At 41.5% G+C, this 24,792-nt stretch overlaps 1 protein-coding gene across 3 annotated transcripts in view; it reads right to left on the bottom strand.

The window, feature by feature from the left end:
- The window catches only part of ext1c (exostoses (multiple) 1c), a 104,216-nt gene that overhangs the window by 14,068 nt on the left and 65,356 nt on the right, over window positions 1-24,792 (bottom strand). For all 3 annotated transcript variants that reach the window (XM_069681012.1, XM_069681014.1, XM_069681013.1), the window contains exon 3: window positions 2,036-2,129. In XM_069681012.1, the coding sequence (XP_069537113.1) occupies window positions 2,036-2,129 (94 nt within the window). The remainder of the gene's footprint in view (window positions 1-2,035; window positions 2,130-24,792) is intronic.

Raw genomic sequence — 24,792 nt, 5'->3', positions numbered from 1 at the left:
TGTGTGTGTGTGTGGATTTGTCCATTCAGCAGACATCAGCGGTGGTGGGGCAGGCTGCCACTCCTATGGATGCTTCCGGACCATTCAAGCACACACACACACACACACACACAAACGTAGCCCCAGAGAGCCGTGCAGCCAGGGAACATTTGTAGCAGCGAGAGAGTTCAGTGTTTGGCAAATCTAAAAACAGCCACTACTGCTTCCTGCTCCGGTGCGAGGCTGCCGACTTGGGTGGCAAAGAGAGAGAACTACAGCACACTGACTGCTTCAAACTGTCCTTTCACTCCCCTGCCCGCCGCTTCTCCATTGTTTGCCTGCTTGCACTTTCACTGATGGACTTAAATACCAGTGTTTGCACCCGCCCGTGTGTGTTAATGGACCCGTTTTAGTTTAAAAGGCCCGACAAATAGCAAATAAAGCCTTTATGGCGAGTTCTGCACTCAACACTACACAATGGTTGGGGGAAAATACTTGCAGATGTGACCATTAAGGTGTCAATAACAAAAAAAAAACACACATAAAGCACGGCTCTGGAACATAAACATTCTGCTCCCTGCGCACTTCCTCGCTGACTGAACTGTATACGAGCTGGATCTCGTTGAATCGGAGCCATTTCCTGTAAGAGTGTAATCTGGTCACTCTAATGTGTTGTGTTTGTGCGGAGGGAAATGCTGCAGCTAATGACTTGTTGATGTCTGCTGTGTTGGCATGTAGTATGTGGAGATTGAAGCCGTTTGTTTATGTGGGCCTCAGAGAGTCCTAAAGGGCTCAGGCAGGACGCAGGACGGACAACACCAGTTTTACGCTGACTATAAATCAACATTACGTGTCGATGTTGTGTTATTATCTATGACACAGATGGAAATGTGAAAGGAAATGAGTTTTACTTGTTAGCACACACAGTATAACTTACATTAATGATTGTGTACAGCATACAACAGATGATTTAAAGGGCTGGTCAGGGTTGTGGTTAAACCTCTGAAAACTTGGTTTAAAATCTTGTAGTTTGATGACATTAAATATAGACGGATGTGTTACACAGTGTTTTAAAGGGGCACTAATGTCTCCGATACAGTGTTAATTTGGGCAGCAATTTTAGATTTAGTCTTAGTCTTAAGACAAAAAGTTTTAGTCACATTTTTGTTATTTTTACCCTTTCTAGTTTTAGTCGATGAAAACTCAAAACATTTTAGTCCAGACAAAAAGTCGTCACATTTTGGATCACAACTAATTCAGTTAGCTTGATACAGATTCAATTTGCTGTAAAGTCCTTTCATCCGTCCTTACATTAATTGTTTCCTGACGTATTCTGCACTGGCTATACAGACCCTCAGCTGAGGTTACATGTATATGGAAACTTCTGGAACGTAACGTTACGCGTGTAAAGCCACAGAAAGAAGCCGCACAGTTACAGTCGCACATCCTGCACATTCCTCTCTTGCCTTATTTGTAGCAGCAATGTCGGTTTTTACCGTTAAAACATTTTATATTTTCATCATCGCTTCTCATTTAAACAGTTTGACTGAAGCAGGCAGCCAGTGATCGCTCCTTTTAGTTTTTTGATGGTTATGAAACAGACTGAAATGAATTCTGATTGCATACGAAATATATATGACCTACGAAAGCAAACCATCAGCGACAAGATTGATTATTTCTATATAGTTATTTTTACTGCCTGAAACTGCTGGCGGGGGGTAGGTGTCAGACGAAGCGATTAACTGCACGCAGCCTTTGTTTACATTTTCCAGGGCAAAATTTAAAGTGAGTAGATATGACTGTTAAAGAAAGCAGGATGAGATTTGTGGTTAAAAATCACCACTTAAGCTTGTACAGGACAAAATCAGCAAAGTACTGGCTTTGTCCACAGGGGGCGCCAAAAATGCAGTTAAAACTATAAAGGGTAAAAATGACTAAAACGTGACTAAAACTAAAAAACATTTTCATCTGAAGACTAAATCTAAAATAGCTGCCAAAATTAACACCGCTAATAAAACTTCCATAATGATTAGTGTTGATTAGTGTTGTTATTTACCTGTAGTGACTCTAGGAAGCGAAAGGATCCCAGGCGTCGACCTCGAGGCACCAAACAGAAGGTGGAGTTGTGGAGGAGCTCCTGGTAATCAAACCTAGAAAAGAAAAGAGCAAATTAATTAATTAATAATTCATATATTTCATTTTATTTTCAAGTTTTAAGCAGAAAAAAACTGTTTAAAAAGATGCAGGACCCTTAAAGGAATGAAGACACAAGGCTGAGATGAGAGATTTAACGGCTTCCCGTAAAGCCAAATTATTCTTATGACACATTTCTCTGACTTTATTCCATACTTCTGAACATGTACACCTGAAAAGACCTTAAGCAAAGTGTATGAAAAGCAGGTATGAGATCACATGGCTCTTGTGATTCATTGATGTCTCAAAGTGAAGAAGGTGAAGAGCTGTAGCGCTACAGAAAGTCAAAGCTATAGATTATGAAAGAACTTCACAAGTGTGCATCCAAGGACAAAGATGAATCGCTTCATTGAGGAATCAGACAATTCACTTCATAAGTTCAGAGGTGGAAAGCAACCTGGTGATAATAAAATAGGTAAGATATAACCTAATCCATCTCTTCAGCTCTTCCATACATCTTGAATATGCACAATGTATTTGTTAAGAAAATCATAAAGATGTTTGAAATTCATGAACCATGTGAGTCTGGTCGAATCATGTGTAGTGACTTCTCTGGGAGAATGGAAAGACATTTATTTCATGTCTTATTAATAAAGATTTATAGCGGGGTGGTTTGCCAGTAATATAAAGAATCAAAGTCAGAGGAGAGTTTCCCCATCCCTAACATCTGAAATAACTCGATGCCAACAATCAAATCCAATAAATCACCCGCCACTGTTGCGACAATCGCTCCTTGTGATACATGATATTTAACGTCTGTCACACATAAAATAAAGCCGGACTTTTGTGGCTATAATGGCTCCGATTATGTGCAGTAATCAATCTTCAGAGTTTTTTTTCCCCCCGTCCACAGAAATGTTGGCTCCGCTCCAGGAAGCTACTGTACGTTGGAAAATATATCCATCACCGAGCTGAGAAGTAAATATGCCCTAATCTCTGTTCTCTATTGATTTGTGCTGTAGACGAGAGAGCCTGAACTCCAGCCAGAGTCAGAAATTTTCAGAGCGCTACTTCGACGGGCTGCTGCCATACGTCAACCGTGTGAGCTCCGGCACTTCATGCTCGTATTTCAAACTGGCGCGGCGAGAAAGAAGGCGCATGGAAAGCTCTGCATCAGTGCTCGCCTTTATCTGCCGAGTGCGGCGGCAACGGACGAGCGGTGCGACGGCCTCATGGCGAAGAACTGCACAGTGAGGTAAACAGATGGTGGAAACAAACAGGCTCTTACATGAGAGGTGCACTTCCCCTTCACTCTGCTCCTCCTCAGCTCCCATTCCTCCTTTAAAGGGACAGGTCGAACTATTTGAAGTGGGGTTGTATAATACAGTGTGTTATCTACAGCCCCTGTTTGGAGAAGCCCGCCAGAGTACAGACCATTGATCTTTATAGCCACAGCTAGTAGCCAAACCCATATACAGAACATTGTGAAGTCTATATGGTTCACAGGACTCCTGAAAAACACAAGCATGCACCAAGCATGAGCTCACCACGGTGCTTTCAGAACCAATCATCTGATCTGCGTAGCGCAGCACGCGGCATGTGGAGGATCACAGAACTTTAACGGTTCAGGAAAACTAGCGCCAAAGAAAAGGGCTGTCTAGACGCTACTTGAGATACTGAGCAAACTTAAACAGATATTGTTTTTTTTTTGTTTAAGACCAGCTCAAGTCAAGTTTAAAGACATAGACAGTGCTCTGCTTAAAATAATAAATTGTGTCTGATATGTTTTTTCTGCAAAATACGTTTAATTACCTTGTAAAAATCCTCCCAAGGCATCTCCTCCTTCTCCCTCATTAAAAACTCCTGAATCTGCATAGGCCCCGCCCACTATGCAAATTTCCAACCGCCCCCTCTGTTGCGAAAACAAAACACGTCTCTGCCATTGTTTAGTGGCAACTTGTAGAAACTTAGCTAGCATACAATGTAGTAATTAGCAGTAGTAACGTTAACGTTAGTAGTCAGTAGTGAGTTTGCAAGCTGGCTCATGCATCGCCGAAGTGGTTGCCATAGGTTGCACATAATGATATGCATAGCGTCACCCCGTCCATTAACGGGATTGGCTCCTTAGGTTTGTGACATCACAAAGCCTGCCAATCTGAAAACGTGTTGTTCAGCCTGTCCTCGGTACACTGCAGTTTAAAAGCAGACAGGCCCAGCCATGGAGATGTTTACAAGGGCAAACACTTGATTTTCACTGGAGGGGGTCTTTTAAGCTAGAGGTACATTTTGCTCAAAGCCCCGCCCACAGCAGTACGTAGCTTAGCTGCCGTGTCGGTACTTGGGCTAGCTTCTCCAAACAGAGGCCGTGCTGACCGTCATCTATTGTAGGTAGGCAGGAGGTGGCTGCATCTTATCCTGCTCGCTCCTCTTCTCCCTCCTCATTTCTGCATCCAGCCCTCTGTGTTTGTTTACTTGCAGAAGGAACAACAGAGTAAAATATGCCCGCCATTAATCTTCACTCCGTCATTTATCTAACCCTCCTTGAGAGACGAGATGCAGGCCACTTTTTTTGTTTTTCTCCCTGCATGAGAAAAGTGGAAGTTCTCTGATGATGTAAGCGTCAGTGAACACTGCTTTAGCATCTTTTAGCTAATTGTTTTGGTTACAGATGATGCATTCAATGTTTTGGGTCATTCCATGAGCATTATTACAGTTGTTTTAAGCAAAATAAAAGCTTGTGTACACTAATGTACTCAGCACAAATGGCAACAAAGTTAGCGACACGCTAGTGAAAATAGCATAGCACTAAGTGGCTAACGAGTTATAAGCCTCAGAAGTTGGTGGAGAACAAAACTGAGGTAAAAGAACAGTGAATAAATGTGACCAGACAAACAAGAAAACAATGAATGTTAACGTTGTATTGTGTCTGCTTGATCTGTAAACAAGTAACTGTTGTCTAACAAACATAGCAAATATGCCACTTTATTTGTGCTGCGTCTTCTCCTGCTTCCTCCTCCTCCTCCTCCTCAGCATCCAGCTCTGTGTTTGTGTATTTGCAGGAGGAACGTTGGAGTAAAATCTGCTTCTGTGCCATTAATCTTCTCCCTCTCTCCCTCATTTATTTAACCCTCCGTGAGTGACGAGACACAGGCCTCTCTCTCTGCTCCCTGGATGACAAAATTGCGAGTTCACTGCTGATGTTGGTATCGTTTAACACCGCTGCTCTCAGCCCTGGACACGAAGATCTGAATGGATGTCAGTGTGCGAGCCCACACTCAATATGAATGTGTCAAAACAAGCCAAACGCACAAACACATACACAAACGCTGGCGTCGGTATACTGAAAGGCGGCCCTGTCAGACGTTCGCTACGCTGCCGTTGATATTCCTCCACCTGTTGATAGAGCTTTGCAATCAGCGCTGTTGTGCATATATGTGTGTGCGTGGGCGTCGTATGGATCAGCGTGCATCTGCAGAAATATAAATCTCCAGCGCGGAGCGATGATATACGTTGGAAATGAATCACCAGGAGACGCTTAAAGAGATTTAAACAATGTACATCTGAGGGATTTAGTGTCCAAATGTGGTGCTGAGCTCGGGATTTACGTAAACGCACTCGTTTAGTAATGCATGAGTAACGTATTGGTAGCATCTTCATCTGCAGTCATGTTAAAGTGTTTACTCACAGGACTGTGTTCGAGCAAGGGGAGTGAACTACCTGCAAGTGTGTGGCATTTAAAAGTATGCTGATGTGAGAATATATTAATATTTTCCTGTGCGTGCATGTGCTGAATATGTTTGTGTGTGTGCATGCATAATACCTAATGTAAGACAGTGGGACCCCTTGAATATTGCAAACATAGTGTGACTGAGCTGGTTACCCTGACCCACTTCCTCCTCTCTTCCTGCTGTGTGCGTGCGTTCGTGCATGTTTGTGTGTGTGTGACGTTGCACAAGGAGTCAGCTTATGCATGCATGGGAGTAGTTTGCGTGTGTGTGTCATGTGCACGACTTTCTCCGTGTGCAATCCTGCAGTCTAGCCAGGGCCAGTCTGCTGTTCTTTAATGAGGGACTGTACTTAAACGCAGGGAGCGAGTAAATCATTTAACAGCTCTTTGTTTCCACAAACAAACGACCAGGCCTGCTGTGTTTGTCTTCTGCTCGCTCTCCCTCCCTATTTTCTTCTTCTCTGCACTTTGTCGCAGCATTTTTCCCATGAGTTTGGATGGATTTGTTGCCTTTAAAGTTGCAGTGTAGGTTCGTTTATGCATATAGATTTCTACTGCATTAGTACATTCAACCAAATGCGATTTACGGGTCATTTATGCATCAATTTGTGTCTATTTATGAATGTATTACAGGATGGATTTTGCCCACGAGTGCTGAAACAATTAAGGTATTAATCAACTGGGCAGTCACTATTACATTTTAAGATCAAAGGGATTTTTTTGTGCTAAATTTCACATTTTCCAGCCTCTAAAATATGAAAATAACCTAATTTATTGGTGTCAAATGCATAATAGCAACCGAATATCTTCCAGTATGACTGAATAACTGGGCCAGTGTGTCTGTAATGGGGGTTGCCTGCTAGGTAAACGCAGCCAAATTACAATGACTCACTGTGTATTCATGTGTGTATGATTGCATGCATGTCATTTCATATTGTGCCTGGCGAGGAATGTACCGCACTAGCTTCCCTGCATGTTAATGTGGGAAAGCACGCGTACAGTATCTTGTGCTCTAATGTACATGTGTAGACGTGCACTTACGGTATAATGACGGGCTTTCTAAATGAATGCCGCGTGCACAGGATGGCAGTTTGCATGATCATTATCCGTAAGCACTCATTGTCAGTGCGCTCAGATCTGCCGTGTGTGGATGTGGATTATGTTAGATTACAGTACAAAAGAGATGCAGCGGTAGATTATGGTGTCAGGGTGCATATTTCAATGAATACAGTGGATTATGGTGTTAGCATCTATGAGAATACAATATACTGTACAGTTGTTAAAAAGTGTTTCATAATGGTTAAAAGTGGCCATCACGATTTCCAAGAGGATGAAGCGACATCTTTAAATCCATCCATTAAATCTAACATTGTAAAATACAGATTTTCACTGACAATGATACAAGCGCAGTTAACGCTGCTATGATAAATACTGTAATATGTACACTGGATACAATGAATGTATGTGAAAGGGGTCACTCTTATAGGCAAATCCACCCAGAAGAATGACTCGACTCGACACAGTTCCCCTCAGCTCTATGCAGCCTTTTTGGGTCTTTTAGCTACCGTAAAATCTGGAATATAAGTCCCACCGGAATCTAAGATCAGCCTGTTTTAGGGGTACCCCAGAGGGAAAAAGGTTTTCTATAACTATTTATTATAAAAAACCAAAGCAAATACAAGTTATTTCGACACTATTTTAACTTATTTCCATTTGAAACATGTTCAAAACACACACATTACCACTCACCATCTGTTTTCGCCAAGTCAAGTTTGCAATCCTGCTAACTACCGCTCCGCTAGTTGAGCTCAGTCTACGGTAACATTGATAGTTGTGAGGATGGCAGCTGCACTGGCTACATGATGCCGCATGTCCTTGACTAAGCTTTAGCTAGATTATAGCGCCACCGCCTGGGTAAAATACCGTAACACAATAAAATACCCCTCTCTATATTTTATACTGGTACATTGGTCGCACTGGTATATAACACGCAGTACGTCTCATTGACTGAATTTTATCACAGTTGTTTTGGTTCTGCAGAACACAAGTTTTTGTTCCACTCTCGTCAGCATCATTTTAATTGTTTTCAGTAAAACAAAAGCTCTTAAAGCCACAGTACACTGCTTACTCAGCATTAAAAAGCAGACAGACAAAGTTAGCAACTAGCCAGTTTAAATTAGCATAGCATTCAGCGGCTAAAGAGACATGTTTTTCTCAGGAGCTGGTGGAGACCAAAACTGAGGTAAAAGTGTGAATATTTGAGTTACATTTTTCACATGACCCCCCCAAAAAAGACTTTTTATTGAAATAATTGTTAATCTATGTCTACTAAATCAGTGATTCTCAGCTGGTCTCGCCTCCGGACCCACCTCCTCCTTAGTGATAAATCATGACCCAAATTTCAGATTTTTTCAACCAACCAATTTATTTAAAGAAAAAATTGTGCAGTTTGGACCTGAGACGGAGCGTCACATCACAGCATGTCGACTTCCCAAAACGCAACAGTATAATAGTCAAGCAAAATGGTGGCCGTGCATGAGGGGAAAATATTCCCTCTGCAGAAATATGCTAAAAACAGCCACATAAATGCAACTACTGTAAGACTCATCAAGTTTCAAGAATGTAACTGTAGCTGGGATTACCCAGTCAGTGAATACATGAGTGTGACTAAACTACGCTACCACTGCACGCACATCATAGGAAACCCATGTCCTTCAAAATAAAAGCGCAGCATCGACTATTTGCCAACTTTTTTTTCTCCAAGCACACATCTGCGTCCCACTGACAACAGCTCTGCAACCCACGTTTGGGTCCTGATCCACTAGTTGAGAACCACTGCACTAGATGAGATATAAGCGACATATATTTGTCGTTTTTGCTTAATTAGAGTTGAATGATGTTTCAGTAATCAATCAGCTGTACAGTTAATCAAGTATTTGTTTTTTGTTTATGCTTGTCGAATCTGCAAAAGCATGGTGTACTTAACATTTGGACTCCAGAGGTTCTCTGCATACATTTACATCTCATTTCTACGGTCGTGATTGCATATTGAGCGTTTCTGTTTTTGATGAAAGATTCTGATTGTGTACACGTCAGCACCGCTCTGTGATGTGCCTGTGCGTATTTTTGTCCCTGTGTGTGTGTGTGTGTGCGTATTCCTGGATGTGTCTATGCACACATTACTTCCTCCCACCTTCTTCCAATCCCCCGCTGTCCCAGGGGGACGGATATAGTTAAATATTTAACATCCAATATGCAGCCCATCTATGAAGAAGGATGGGAGTAGTTGATTGTGTAGTCAGGACGCACACTCGCACACACAGATTTAGACCTGATGTCGTTATCCTGCTATGATTTTTTTTATATTTCTGCCTCATAGGGAGACATAAATAGAGTCACAGGCCACACAGTTTCTCACACCCACACACACACACACACACACACACATCACAGCAGGCTTTTTCTCTCATGTCGAGGCATTGGACTCAGTGTGACACCACTATCATCAAAGCTATGTTTACTAAGATGGCACTATTCGGAGCTGCTGACTGCGCGTGTGTGTGTGTGTGTGCGTTTGGTGTTGTCTGATAAGCAAATCTGCTTCTTTCTGACCCTGTCAGCTCCCTCATCTTTGCTCTCCCTGACTTGGTTCTCTAAAACATTTCTCTGTTCTGCCTTCATGCGTGTTTTTTATGGTCTTAAACAATAAAAAAATATTCTCCGTCCTTTTTTCCCTTTCTTATGTTCCCTCATTTCTCATGTACTGACTGAATGAAAGCAGAGATTCGACGGATGGAAGGAGGGAGGATGGATGCTCCTTGATTGACAGCAGCTTCTGGTCAGTTGATCTCCACTCTGCTTCCTGTAAAAGGTCAGGTGTCAATAGAGCGCGTGTGCTTCAGCATATGTGTGTGCGTGCACGCTCGTTCCGGCTCGAGAACACAAGCGTGCGGTTGACCGAGGTTATGGATTAGCCGCCACCGCGCTAACAGGCTACTGTCAATACTTTTCATTCTCATGTCCACCTCATCGAGCACAACAAGACCTGAATGACAGCAGGGACTGTCTTGTAATGTCAGCACAGACACACGTCTACACCCTGGTAATGCATGGCCAAAGCAATAAGCTTCACCGATACTGTTGATCCACTGCTGCCTCTAATGAAATGAAAGATGACTGTTTATCACATGCATAATCTTTATTTCCCATAAAGTTTCACAGTGAAAAGCTGCCAAAGAAATTTTCTTTGATTCACATCAATGACTGTAGATGGACGCAGGTCTCCATCTGCTCTGATTGCATGAAAGTAATGCCAAAATAGCCCCTGTGATCTTGCGATGGTGACATCATTTGGAGCCAAAGTCTGCGCAGTAGAGATCGGCAGCCGTAGCCACCTCCGCTAACCAAAACACACACACTTAACTTACCGAAAAAAGCAGCAAAGATCCGTTGGCGTATTAAAGAGCAGAACAGCTTCTTGTGTTGGTCTGAGGTTAACGTTCACAGATATGGAAACTTCAATGACTGTAGTGATTGTTTTAGTTACGTCTCCTCTCGTCGTTCCTCCTCTACTCTGCTCACACGGAACAGATTGGCTGCAGGAGCCGCCTTTGTCAACAGAGCTGTCAATCATCCTTTTTACAGCACCAAATAACTAATTAAAAGTAAACTTGTCAGAAAAATAAACACTTGGACGTAAATCAGCATGATAATAACTAACTATATTGACAGAAACCATGTTTGAGAAAAATGTATCTGGCGTGTATTTTGATTTTATAGATTGACTCATGTCCCATCTGTTAACATGGAGGAGGCGGGCTTTATGACCTAACTGCAGCCAGTCAGCAGAGGGTGCTGGAAATGTTTTGGCTTCAATTTTAGGGAGCTGTCATGTCGTCCATCTTTTTATACAGTCTATGGTTCACATGTATCAAAATATAACAGAGCACCTGATGATATTAAAGTATAGTAGTTCAGATAGACTGTGTCCCCAGTTAGACCCACTTTCTCTCCCCACATTTCCTCTCATCTCTCCACTGAATGCAACCAAAATACTTAAAAAAACACAATAAAATATTACTACAGCTTTAACAATATTTTCTACAAACTTTGGCTGAATCCATACCAGCTTTCAAGTTTGTTGCTGGTTCCTTGTCAACTGCTAAAAGTTAATTTGAGCTCAGTGCAAACCAAACAACAAAAACTTTTCTCTTTCTTGTCTTGCTGCTGAGACTCCGATCCAACCCTTCGTTGCACACCGACTCAACCACTGCAATAGTATATTCTTAAACACCCTTTGAATTTATATCCAAAAATCTGCTCGCTCCCTCCAATTCTTGTGGCTACAACCCTGACCGCGTCCCCTTCAACCTCATGTGAACTCTCTGCTGCCACAGTCCTTCCCGCAGGCTCCAGTCTCACATACCAGCCTCCTGTCTATGTTACCCAGGAACGAGCACCCCATTCCAGGGAGTATAGCCTCCTCTAACCCCTGGATAATCCTAAAAATAGATTTATTTGTTATGCTGCTTTCCTGTTAACCTAAACCACAATATTAATAGAGTGTAATACTATAATTATATAGTTCAATTAAGTCTATTTTCAACAAATAATTACACAAGGTGCTCCTCAAAATAGAGCACAAACAATGTCCGTATTTAAGACAATGAGTAGGATAGAGGGAGAACAAAGAGCACAAAAAGACGAGAGGAATCAGGGTTAAAACAGGACAGAAAAAGGGATAAAAGAAAAACACAGAGGGAGAGAAATATATATACATATGTAGCCAGCTGCTGCTTCTGCCTCTGGGACTCATGAGACAGGGAGGGTTAGAGGAGAGAGTCACAAAACTACAGCTCTGTCTGCAGGCAATGGGTCAGACGCTGGGCTACAAGAGGCAGAAGCAGAAGGGTAGCAACCATGTGACTGCTGTGTTTTATTTGGACGAAAGAAAATTTAAAGAATGAGGCGAGTGAAAAATGTTAAAAGATTAGAGGGCATGGAAAGGGAAAAGGCAAGACGCAGATTTCTGGAATAGGAAAGATAGACGGAGTTAAAGCCAGGAGTTTAAATAGACAGTTCAGGTTTCAGTGTGCAGAGGAATGAGGTCTTCCAGTATCCGCTTACATTAAACACACAGAGACAGAAACCGAGAGAGGGAGGGAGAGACGAGTGCTCATCTTTGAGTGGAGGGGGGGGGGGATGTGTTACAGAAGCAACAACGTCTGTAATCTTTTTCTCCTCCTCATCCTCCCATCTTTCCTCTCATTTCAGTAATCTCCACGCAGAGAAAGAAAATGTTAGTGTGTGTGTGTGTGTGTGAGAGAGACGAATCAAGAAGAGAAAGGAGAAGGTGTATCCAGATGTTAAATCCTCTCTTGCAGCTGTTATATGTAAGGAGCTGTTTCTCCTACACACACACAAACACACACAAAGCTACCTCCCAGTCTCAGAAGCAGATGGATGGATAAGCTGTATCCTCCAATCTTTCTTTCTTATTCATCACCGTCTCTCTCCCTCTGTTTCGTTCTCTTTCAGCACCTTGATGGCGACATAGTGTAGCTATCACAAAAACTCCTTTCGGCAGGTGTAGAAAACTGTACGCACAGACAGCGCTCGCACAAAATTAGCAGTAAACTTTGAAGGACAAAAAGAGACAGATTAAGCAGAACACGACTCACAATCTTGTCAGTCAAATCAGATGTGGCTGCTCATCCGGAAACTTCCACTCTTGGTCCCTTTTTGTTAGCGCTACAACAAACTGCTTGAGTCTCATGTTTCACCACGCACGCTAGCTGTCAACTGTACATTAATACACATCAAGGCAACTACTTTCTTAGTGTTTCAAGTGTCACCATCTTTTTTTACAATATACTTTAACTGGATTGACATTCCTTAGCTAGTGAGCTAAAGTTAGCTACAGTTTGTCACGCAGCCAAGCTAGCTGCTCCAAAGAGTGTCTGAGACGCTGATTTTAACTTTAAACAACTTTATTCAGTGTTTTTACTGGATTTAATTACCTGCTCTGTTTATTTTGTAGAGACTGAGACCTCTGATACAGTACTGCTCTGGAAAAAGGACAACAAAGGAATCCTAACCTTTTAGCATCATCAAACAAGCTAACGACAGCTCGGCTAACACGTGTGTTAGCTGAAGAAAAGAGCATTAGAGAGACACAAATTCTTAACACTAAACTACTTTGTTTCGTGTTTTTGCAGGTTTTAAAAACTGGGTGTGTTTGTTTTTTTTGTCTTCCGGTAAAAACCTTGTGAACATTCAAGACCTTAAGGGTCTTGTTTTTGAGTTTTGAGACTCTATAGCCGCTTTCCCATTGGTCAAACAACCCGCTAACAACCGCTAACACCTGGATTTTTTGCTAAGAGGGAAAGGTTACAAACAGCATTCAGACCCGGGTCAAATGACTCTGCAGTAGACCCGGGTAATTATCTCCACAAAACCTGTGTCAACGCGCTAATCTCCACCCCCTTTCCGGCGTGATGCTATGCATCCGTCGGTAACTTCTGCGACTCCTCGTCATCTCAGCTACAAATTCCACCTGTCTCCATCCAAGCAGCGCTCGAACATCGTTCCAAAATATGTCGGCGCTGAGTTTAATAAGCAGACTGATTGAGTAATAGATACAACAAAGGGTTAACCACCGTAACGTTTTCACTGTTTACTAACCCTGTTTCGGGCGCGTTTGTGACGTCGGAGCAGAAGAGAGCGACAGAAGTATACTTCACTGGCAATGGGAAAAGAGACAATCGGCATCTATAAGTGGGTCTTCCCAGGTCTGAAAAATCATCGGGCTAATTTCGGTGGGAAAGTACATTTGTAGAATTTACAGCCTGCCATGCTGTTGTTCCTGCACTGCTGTGTGTACAGTGACATTAAAAGTGCAGATATTTGACTGACAAAATGAGAACTTTCTCTTTGGGACTGATGACAGGACTTTTAGGAGGAAGCTGTAGTGTGTCGTTTCTGGTGTTCGCAGAAGCTGGCATGAAATTCTGAAATATTGAACAGTTACTTCCACACATTGAATCCCAGTGCAGCTAAACTGGTAAATGGAATTTATATTTAGAAATGAACCAGGAGGGAGTCGGCTCCAGCAAAAAATGCCAGACAAGCATCTTCGGCAGTAGATTGATCGTCTGCTGCGTTATTGATATGGTATCAAACCTTGAACAACGTCTATCCCAGCAGAACCTTGGTGCTGTACATATTCTACGTTTGAAGCTTTCACATAAACCCTGTTAGGTCTGACAGGTTATTAAGTTTGATTGGAGTAGAAACATAGAAAAAACTACTTTAGGGATTGCGCATCAATTTTTCACCTCTTATTAATTAGTTATGACGTCGTCCTTAGCGTGTCTGCTACATGTTAAACTACAAACCTCACAGACACCAGTGGCGGATTACTCTTTTATAAGTGCTTGATGCTTAAAACATATATTTTCTAACTGGATTTTTTGGGGGGGTCTTTCACTTTTTATTCTTACCTTTACATCTTTTATTGCTTTTATTGATCTTTTGTCTCCTGTTATTGCTTTTATTGTTTTATTCTCTTCCATTGCTTTTATTTCTTTGATTGCTGCTATTGATTTTAGCTTTTCTATTGTTTTTATTGCTTTTACAGCTTTTGTTTCTATTTGCTTTATTTCCCTTCTTTTTCTCTTCTAGTTATTTTATTTTATTTACTGTTTCTACTTCTTCCTGCTTCGTCCCCTTGGTCTTAGTTGTGTGGGTTCTCCTATTGCCTGTTGGGTTTTGCGCTTTGCTGGTTTTGTGTGAGTTGCTAATTTTATCATTTGCTGGTTTTGTGTGAGTTGCTGGTTTAATGATTTGCTGGTTTTGTCTGAGTTGCTGGTTCTGTGTGAGCTGCTGGTTTTGTCTAAGTTGCTGGTTTTATGATTTGCTGGTTCTGTGTGAGTTGCTGGTTTTGTGTGAGTTGCTGGTTTTGTGTGATTTGCTGGTTTTGTGTAAGTTGCTGGTTTTATGATTTGGTGGTTATGTGTGAGTTGCTGGTTTTGTGTGAGTTGCTGGTTTTATGATTTGCTGGTTCTGTGTGAGTTGCTGGTTTTGTGTCAGTTGCTGGTTTTATGATTTGGTGGTTATGTGTGAGTTGCTGGTTTTGTGTGATTTGCTGGTTTTGTGTAAGTTGCTGGTTTTATGATTTGCTGGTTCTGTGTGAGTTGCTGGTTTTGTGTGATTTGCTGGTTTTGTGTGCGTTGCTGGTTTTATGATTTGCTGGTTCTGTGTGAGTTGCTGGTTTTGTGTGATTTGCTGGTTTTATGAGTTGTTGGTTTTATGATTTGGTGGTTCTGTGTGAGTTGCTGGTTTTGTGTGATTTGCTGGTTTTATGAGTTGTTGGTTTTATGATTTGCTGGTTATGTGTGAGTTGCTGGTTCTGTGTGAGTTGCTGGTTTTATGATTTGCTGGTTTTATGATTTGCTTTGCTTGGCTGTCAAAGCACTTTGTGTACTCTTGTTTTTAAAGGTGCTATATAAATAAAGTTATTATTATTTAAAATGTAAATATTTTTAACTCAAAAGGCTCTTAAAATCACAAGTGGCTTCTTGCCGTGGACAATGAAGTTGTTCCTTCACAAAAGCTTTTTTGTGAGAAATTTATTTGTGTTTTTGAAGTGGGTTTACTTTTTTTTTTGAAATCTTATATAAACTATGAACTTCTAAAAAAACGTTATCTTTGCTAATTTAGTCATTATTTTATTATGTTTGTGATAAATATTTCAGTGTAGGCTTTAAGGCTCTGGCCATACAGCACAACTGCAAAGTTTCCCCCTGCTTTCTTTTCCCATAGCTCTATACCAGTCTATAACTGAAGCTAAAAGGAGGCTTTAAAAGACGGTTAACAGACACACATGCTATATTTGAAACTGAGACTACTGAATTATCAATATTCTGGTGTTGTGACTGCCTTTGCTGGTCCAATCCCCAAACCTTAACCTCCTTTTCCCTCTGTCCCTGACCCTGCACACACCAACTCTGACACACTCACACACCACGGCTAGACTCCACACTGTTGCAGATATTACTCATCCAGCGGCGTTCAGACACGGGGGATAACTTGTGCCATCCCATGAAAAAACGGAAAACACAAGGCGTTTATTTGTGATGCCTCCAAAGCAGTCGACCTCGCAGTATCAAAAGCCACCATTCCTCTGTGTCTCTTTGCTATCTCGCAGCAGACGCGCTAATGGATTTTCTGCCACGCAGCTTTGTCTTCCTCAGTTACCAAGAGTCATTACTGCTGAGGTCTCGAGTGCCGGGCTAAAAAGGAAAGTTTTTTTTCTCCCTTTGCAATTGGGTACATTGCTTTCCCCTTTGTGACAGTCCACCGACTTCCGATTAAACTCTGTTATAATAATTAATCTACATTTCCCGTTTATAACAAGCGTCTGCAAATATGACACCCTGGTTTTAGATATCTTAACCTTATGTCAAAAAACATTGTTAGCTTACTTAAGCTCAGCTGGACTCCTCCATGTGTGACTTGCTGATACAGCATTATCTGTTAGCAATGTTGCTTTCGTTAGCATCAACTCACATTTTCACCTTTTAAATTAACACTTATTAACACCCCTCACAGCATTAACAGCACCAGAATCACCCGACGCACCTGCGACCAGAGTTTGGGCCTCATCTTTGTGAAGGGACAACATCTAAGACGATCTACGACCTCGTAGCAGGGTAAAGATACATTTTAGGTTTCGCAAAGTGATTACAATGATGAACTGCTACTTTAAAAAGAGTTTGATTACAAAGTGCGGCTTTCTTTTGGTGAAATATTTCTTCTTGACATCAATTTTCTCTACTTAGATTGGTTAATTTAAATCCTTTCAGAGCCTGAGAAGTTGAGAAGCATCAAATACAGCAGCTTGGTCTGTGGCCCTAAGCTTCAAAATCAGACTATCTAGGTATCACTCAAGCATCGTGCAGGGCTCTGAGGTCTAATAAAGGTATAATAAATATGTAAGGTACCATTAAACTGTCAAAATAAAGAAGTCAAGTTTGCAATAATAAGTAAGGTTTCGACATAAAGCACGCTGCCAAACATTTCCTGAAAAGTTGCTCAATGGTTGAACTTCAGTTATGCTTAGGCACCAGAAATATTTTGTAAGGTCTGAGAAAAAGATCAAGGTTTGTGTGTGTATAATTTCTTACATTTGTACGCTAGTGCCATTACAAACATAACATATATCAACTTACGCACCATATAGAATATAAGTAATAACCTTTCTTCTGTAACTAATGTAGCTTCTGAAAAAGAAGCCAACAATGACTTTGTATCGTGGATCTTAGTGGATCTTAGTCCTGTACCCCAAGCGGACTTAAGCCACTTTCCAACTGGTTAAAAAACCCACTGCTTTTTTGCTTAGTGGGAAAGTTACAATCTGCATTCAGACCCGGGTCAAATGACTCTGCAGTAGACCCGGGTAATTATCGCCTCGGCTCCAATCGGCATTGATGGGAACACATATCGACACGCTAATCTCCGCCCCCTTTCCGGCGCTATTTTATGTGCCGTCGGTAACTCACGTTTGTGACGTCAGACGGTGACGCAGCAGGAAAAAGACCGACAGGAGGATACTCCACTGACAATGGGAACAGAGACAATTGGCATCTATAAGCGAGTCTTCCCAGGTCTGAAAAACCTGCATCAACGTGCTAATTTTAGGTGGGGAAGGGGTATTTATTGGAGTCTCTGGTTCTGACAGCGTCACACCCGCTTTACGGCACCTTGCGCTCATGCTTTCTATTTCTATTGTTATTTACTGGCGCTTAGCAAACAGCTTTCAGATGTGTTACAGCCACCGCCTGGCGGTAGGACCACATTACAACTAGGAGTTGGTTAAAAAAATAAATAATAATAATTAATAACTATTTGAATATTCTATATTGTATATATATTCTAGGATGATGACCCATCCTTAGAGAATGGTCTGTCACATAAATTTATCTTCCTACATCACACAAATTTCTTGTTATTACATTTGTTTAAAATTTGTTTTGCGCAACTTTATTGTTGTGTTACGACAAAGATTTAAAAGTCAGCCATATTTTGCTATTAAAAAGGATATTGCAAAAAGAAAAGAGATTGAAAACGAATCTAAAAGAACTCCTATTACAAAATGAATTGATCCTGCTACCATGGACAAATGTACTGTTGTTGCAAATCAAACAAATGTGTGCTTGTGTATTCAGATTTCTGTGTCTGCTGTATTTAAAGCTTTGTGCGGCTGCATTCCTGCCGTCCTGCAGTTATTATCCCCGTCAACGCTATCGAGGTCCTGAACTCTGCGAGACGAACCGCACAACCAGCCCGACCCCTTTTATACCCTATCTGCTGTTGTTTCTGGACGCGGCGCTTGGCTGCACACACGCTCATCATGTACACAAATACACCGACCGCTGTGCACCCTGTCATTACACACGATCCCCGCTCTGCTGAGTGTGTTCCTGTACGTGTGTGTTTCATAATACCTCTCTCCGTACTTACTCCCCTCTTTGACTCTTTGTCTTTATCTGTTTCTCTCGCTCTCGTTAATTACGCGGAGAGGGGAGGACTAAGCTCTCTAATCTGTAAGGATGCGACCCCACCACCAGCTGATCCCTTAACACTGTTACTTATACCTCCGTCCTGCGCTCGCACACACAAACACACACATACGGAGCATGTAAATATTAAAAACACATAAGAGGGGGATTTGTATTTTTAATCGTGTTCATTTCATGACGCAAAATGAGAGGCAGACGGAGCAAACTTTCTAACTTTTAATGCCTGTAAACGTCTCTAAAAATAAAGTGGACAATTGCATCATTTTACAAGAAAAATTATGGCTTTATACAGATTAGAGCTGCATTAAATACTGTATTTTAAGTAGTTCCAGTAAAGCTTACCAAAGTGCTTTCACTAAATCTATTTAATGCACCTTTATTTGTTCATAAAAGCACATTTTCTTCATGTTTAACTAAAACAGATTAAATAAAAAGTGCAGGTATTTAGGAGGGAAAAAAAGCTCCCGAGATATGAGCACCAAAGGGTTGCAGATTAAATTTGTGTATTTAGGCCTTATCACTACACGAGCACACACTCTGACACACACAGAGCTCCTCGGGGCATTAACACAGCGGTCAGATATGTGGAAGCTACAAAGAGGGTGCGACAGACTTCATCATGTGGGGTTGTTGGTTTATATATAGAAATGGGAGCACAGCTGTCCGTCCATTAGGCTAAAAGCACAGCAGCACAGGAACACGAGCACCAAGTCGGAGGCCCGCTTGCCTCTGTATGACAAGACGAGAGAGGCGGGCAGGAGGAGGAGGAAGATGGAGAAAGAGATCTCGGCGTACAGCTGCCGGGAGAAGGTGCAGATAAAAGATGCAAGCTAAGGACAGTGGACAGTAGTTGGGTTTGATTTGAAGGGTTTTAGACATCTGTGTAGAAATGTTTGCCAAGACAGTAGCCTTAACTGACTCAACATGATGCAACGCAAAAAAAAAACAAGCTAGTATTCTGAAAACTGCCTCGAGGGCCCGGATCCCTAAAGCCCAAATAGCCACAGTCTTACTGCATGTCAAATGATTTTTGGTCATTGGATTAATTGGCTGTTTCTAAAAGAAACTGCAGCATTAAAGTATAAAACCGAACCTGCATGCAGCCCCTATTTTGAAGACGAACCCTCTGCTGAAGTTAAGTTTTTACTGCATCAATAAAGCAAGATATAACTCGTTATGAATGAACCTTAGACGTGTTGTTAGGTGTATTTTACTACACTGGAATCAAAGCAGATGTTTCCAGCTATGCTAAGGTAACAGGATACCATTCATTGGTTGTTATCTGACCAATAAATGATAGTTACTTGTTGTCATTGCGAGCATTTTATATTGTAATAGGGCCCTACTGTAGCTTTAAGTTTGCAGAGCAGGCCCTTGTCATCTATTAGTAAGATCCAAGCAGTCGTATAAAGATTCAGGCGGCGGCAGAAAGTGGAAGGATGTAATTATGACGGGAGGAAGTCAGGAGACAAAGGACAAAGAGGGAGAAAGTATGTGTCAGGAAATAGTTTGGGGTGGATGATTCAAACAAACAAACTAACAAACAATAGGCTTTTACACAGGAGACTTTGTGTCCTGAAGTGAAAGGTGAGTCATTTTAAATCATATAATTTGAATCTTCTTTTATAGTGTCCTTAAATTACCCGAACCAAACTGTAACTGTTTCATGAACTTTACCAACTGTTATTATTGTTGCCATGACGACAAAGGTGTGGTTACATTCCCCCCCGTAGCTGCAGACGTGTTGATAATTATAGCCCCTTGCAGCCCATTGTTTGTTGGTTGCTGTTGGCCCCCGTCAGGACTTAGATGTGTCATTTAGACCTGGATACTGAACCCAAACATGGATCCTATTCAATCCAATAAGAATTCCTTGCCTGGCGCTTACACAAAAAAGGTTTTAGCTCCCTGGTTTACTTCCAGGGTATACGACCAATAGCCAAGCCTTTAATGTCCTGTTACGCCTGTAGACTTTGGCTTGATGTGATGTCACAGAATTTAGGCCGTGGAAAGTTTTACAAATATAAAACCTCCATCAATCAGAGTAAGGTCCCGAATTTGTTTCTTTTTCTTTGGATTTTCACTTATTTTTGAAGTTGTATCTGTAGTCATGCATCTTTTCTTTGTTTGTTCAGCCATAGTAGATTACTGTTTACTCGCAACACTTGCAGAGAGCGGAAAATCAGCCGCTTAGCTCCGCCTACCCTCTCTGGCAGACCAACCACTGCAGACAGACAACAGACATTTATTTCTGAAAAAGTACGAGATTATTACTTTAAGGCAACCACCGAATCATGAGCTGTCATTAACCTAACTGTTATTTTGTTAACTGACAGATCTGTTCCCTTTTATTTTGGCTCGCTAAAATAATTAACTTTGTGCTCAATAGATTCGTTATATCTGCATTAAAAACTCAACGGTAAACTCGATGTCGTCAACCCCCCAGAAAGCCCACTTCTCCTTTCATCTGATTAGACAATGAAAAAAACCGCCCATGACGTCGGGCGCTTTTCTGCTTTGAGTTAAAGTTCTTTCAACTCGAGGCGCTCGGAGTGTTTCCCCAAAAACGCGAGGCGCACAGATCGTAAAAACAAGAGGCGCATTTAAAACATCCAAACAGCTCCAAAAATGCGCTCTGTCTGATCGGGACCTTAACGATAGAAGTCATTGACCATGTTATTATTCGAGGTGTCTTGTCAAAAGTTTTACAAAAGTCTCTTTAATGATGTTGCCCTATTGGGAAGTGCTTTTTGGTTGCAGAGGAATTTGTCGTTGCAATACCGCAAATGGCCACTGGGCCAAGCTGGAAGCAAAAATACTGAACAAGCATCTGAAGCGTTCTAGTGATCACAATAAGTTGTCCCTCAGTCTCCCTTGAAAGCATCTTTATGATGCTGCACACAAAACAATCTTATTTCAAAGATATCAGAATCAAGTCGCAGCACAAAATATGACTCAAAAATTTCAGGGTGGAAATGATTTTATAACACTGGCGGCTTTTTCTTTCAAGAAAATAAAGTAATCAGACAGACAAAAGACTTTTGCAGTGTGGAGAAACTGCACTGTCTGTGTGTAAGATGGGGAATAGCAATAGAGCTGGAGGTAGATAAGGACACATATAGAGGCAGGGAGAGGAAGCAAAGGTATGTAGAGAGAAAAACACAGCATGCATTCTTTGCAAGAGAGGATAGAACGAAAAAGCTCAGTGTCTGCCTGCCGTAGGTGTCTGCTGCAAGTCTAGCGTGACTGATCTGAAATCAGGTTTTCTGCCTATAAATATAGAGCTGAGCAAGGCAGGGACTCTTCCACTTCTCCTGTTATTCACACCGAGCGAGAGCGTAGGCCACAACCCTGCTTTCAGTTTCCATTACGGCTGGGTACTTCCTCCAATGTGCCCGTCGCAGAGTGAAGGAGGGAGGGAGGCAGGGACGGATGACTGAGTGGTCTTAGAAAACACTGAACATGAGAGTGTTTCATTACGCTGCTTCATAAGTAATGATGCTGGGAGGGATGGATACAGGGAGAGTGGGGGTAAGAGAGAATAAGATGGAAGAAAAGCAGGAAGCAGGAGCAGCAAACACACATCAAGACGGTCTTTCGGGTGAGACGGGAGAGGAATTATTTATACTGAATTTACACATCAATGACAGTTTTTTCCCCCTTATGATTTCTCTGCTGCATGCTGAAAGTAAAACGTGTTGGGGAACCCGCGCAGATTGTGGGGTATGCCGCATTTGTGGGCGCACGTATAGGAAAAGGAAAGAGCGACAAACAGAGTGTGTGTCACTGTGCATCTTCAATTGTTCAACCTCAGGGAACAGCCAAGAAGTGTTTTGTTTCTTTCCTGCCTGAGTCACGATTGCCAAATTTTCGGAGCTGGTGATGTGACGAGCCAACTGGCGGCTCACTGGGAAGTCTATTAACAACAGAACCCTCACACACACACACACACACACACACACACACACACACACACACACACACAAATCCAATCAACTGCAAGACTGTCAGTGCTGGACCACCTATGGGCCACTAACGTTCCAACTACCAAAGCAGCCATTTTGACTGTTAAGTTGTGTAATGTGCTAACTTTATTTAACTAAACCCACATAATTATATGATTTTCTAAATGAATTTATTTTAACATATACTGGTAAGTATTTTAACCTTGAAATAATACCAGTAGAAATTTTGTCTTTTTGTTTATTTTATGCCTTTAGCCTTGAGCTAACACCATGTAGGAAATTGGCCCCCAAAAACAAACCGGTAGTCTGTTCAAGGGAGCCTACTGAAAAGACTTTCATTGTCATATTTAACTTAAGCATGATACTTTCATTACAATTTTACAGCATATTCTGTCTGACTTTAAAGCTGTAATCTCGAAGATTACAGTTTCGTTGTCTTTGGCGGCATCTATGGCGATAAACGGTAATTGCGGGAGCACACTTTCCAGATATCCAGACAGTGTCACATGTGTGACGTCCACAGTTGGCTCCGGTTGTAACTCTTGATTTTCCTTCAGTGCGTCTTCATCTGAGCGTTGAATTTGTTTCTTTTTCTTTGGATTTTCACTTATTTTTGAAGTTGTATCTGTAGTCATCAATCTTTTCTTTGTTTGTTCAGCCATAGTTGATTACTGTTTACTCACAACACTTGCAGAGACCGGAAAAGCAGCCGCCACTGCTGGGTGATGGAAAATGCGTCACTAACTGGGTGCCACTTGTGTGATTTTTTCCATGAAAGTCACCACAGATACCCAGTCTGTAATACTGCAAATGCAAAGGCTTTCATCAGTGGGCCATGGGCTCAGTCACCATTGTGTTACCTCATTCGGCAACAGATAGTGACTTAACAGAAATTTATTTAAATGAAATTTTTGCTCTCTAAATCTGCTTGATTTACTGCTTTTTCATGAACTCTCATATTATTTTCCTTTGACAGTTTTAGTAAAATGGGGTATATGTGTTTCATACATGTCCAAATAGCTTTTTATTATGCAATGAAACACACATTGGTCATTTTTAACAAGTTATGATGGAAGGAAGAATAGGTAAGAAAATATTTATAATATATATATTTTCATATTTCATTTTGATTATTGAAATTCAATGCAAATAATGTATGAGCAGCCAGAATGACCGCCAAGGCCATGCCAGTGTGGAGTGGTTAAAGTGTTAAGCCGAACAGACAACACCAGACATTACATCAGTAACAATGGGTCTCCTTTTGAGCGCACACTGTCATTAAAGCTATTTAAGCTCTGAACAAATATAGACAAGCAGCTGTACTAATAGCAGAGGTTGAAACGCCCATACACAGGTGGGGCTACAATAGGTATGGCTGTCATGTAGCAGCTTCTTTTGAAGTCAAACGAGAGGGAAAGTTTGCAGAGACTGTAGGATCATTAGTGTGTATGTGTGTGCGGCCATCAGTCATACATATAAACCTCCTTTCATGTCCTCACAAAGCCCAAAATAGCTCCTCTGCTAACATAAAGGGCACAATGTGTATGTTCTTTCCCCTAAAGTACACACGAAATGTAAAAGCAACCAACTCAACCACAGAAGTTTCCAGACTGACGTTAAACGCTGCTTATTTTCTACCTTAATGAACATCATGTCACGAGAGATTAACGGCCGCCCGGCAAAACGAGAGAATGAATCTCATTCTGGGATTTCAAACAGCGCTGACCTTAGCTTTTATGACGAAACATAAAACAGTGGACGGCTGCTTGTTTTATGGAGCAATCTCTAAATAGAGCCGCTATTCATAAAGTCGGCCATTTATCATAAACCTTCACGGTCAAACAAGTGGGATTGACTCTTCAAAGTGGCTTGACTAAACTTATGATTGAATGGCTTTCACTCTTCGGTGTCCTGCAAAGAAGTTTTTGTTTACTCAGAAGGCGATATAGATCTGGAACTTTCCCTAAGCAAACTAAAAATGTCAAATGATTATTTCAGAGCAGGTTTAAAGCTGCTTTTATCAGATTCATGCATCAAGTGACTCTGTGTAATGTCAAAGGGAACACTTATAAGGATGAAGCAACAGAGAATGACCATCTCTGCTCTATATAGCGTTAGCATAACTCAGCCAATTGTTTAGATTTATCGCCCACAACTTAACTGCTACGTTTCACGTTTAGCACTATCATCAGCAATGTTACCGTATGCATAACCTCATTAACCCTTTAAATGCCAGCCGAATAGCACCGAATGGCACACTGGCAAAGCTAGCTAAAAGAAACATTTAGCATTTAGCTAGTCAAGTGTTGGGGAAGACCAAAACAGAGCAAAAAGGAGAGTGAATTTTGTACTTCCAGTCATCAGGTGATATATTAAGCAAACAGTTGATGTGTAAATAAGCTAATAT

This window comes from Semicossyphus pulcher, unplaced genomic scaffold, assembly GCF_022749685.1.
Source record: "Semicossyphus pulcher isolate SPU_LCO1_2020_fin unplaced genomic scaffold, fSemPul1.0.p SCAF_5, whole genome shotgun sequence".
Classification (NCBI taxonomy): Eukaryota; Metazoa; Chordata; class Actinopteri; order Labriformes; family Labridae; genus Semicossyphus; species Semicossyphus pulcher.
The sequence above is the reverse complement of the archived record's forward strand: the minus strand, read 5'-3'. Positions and strand labels throughout refer to the sequence as shown.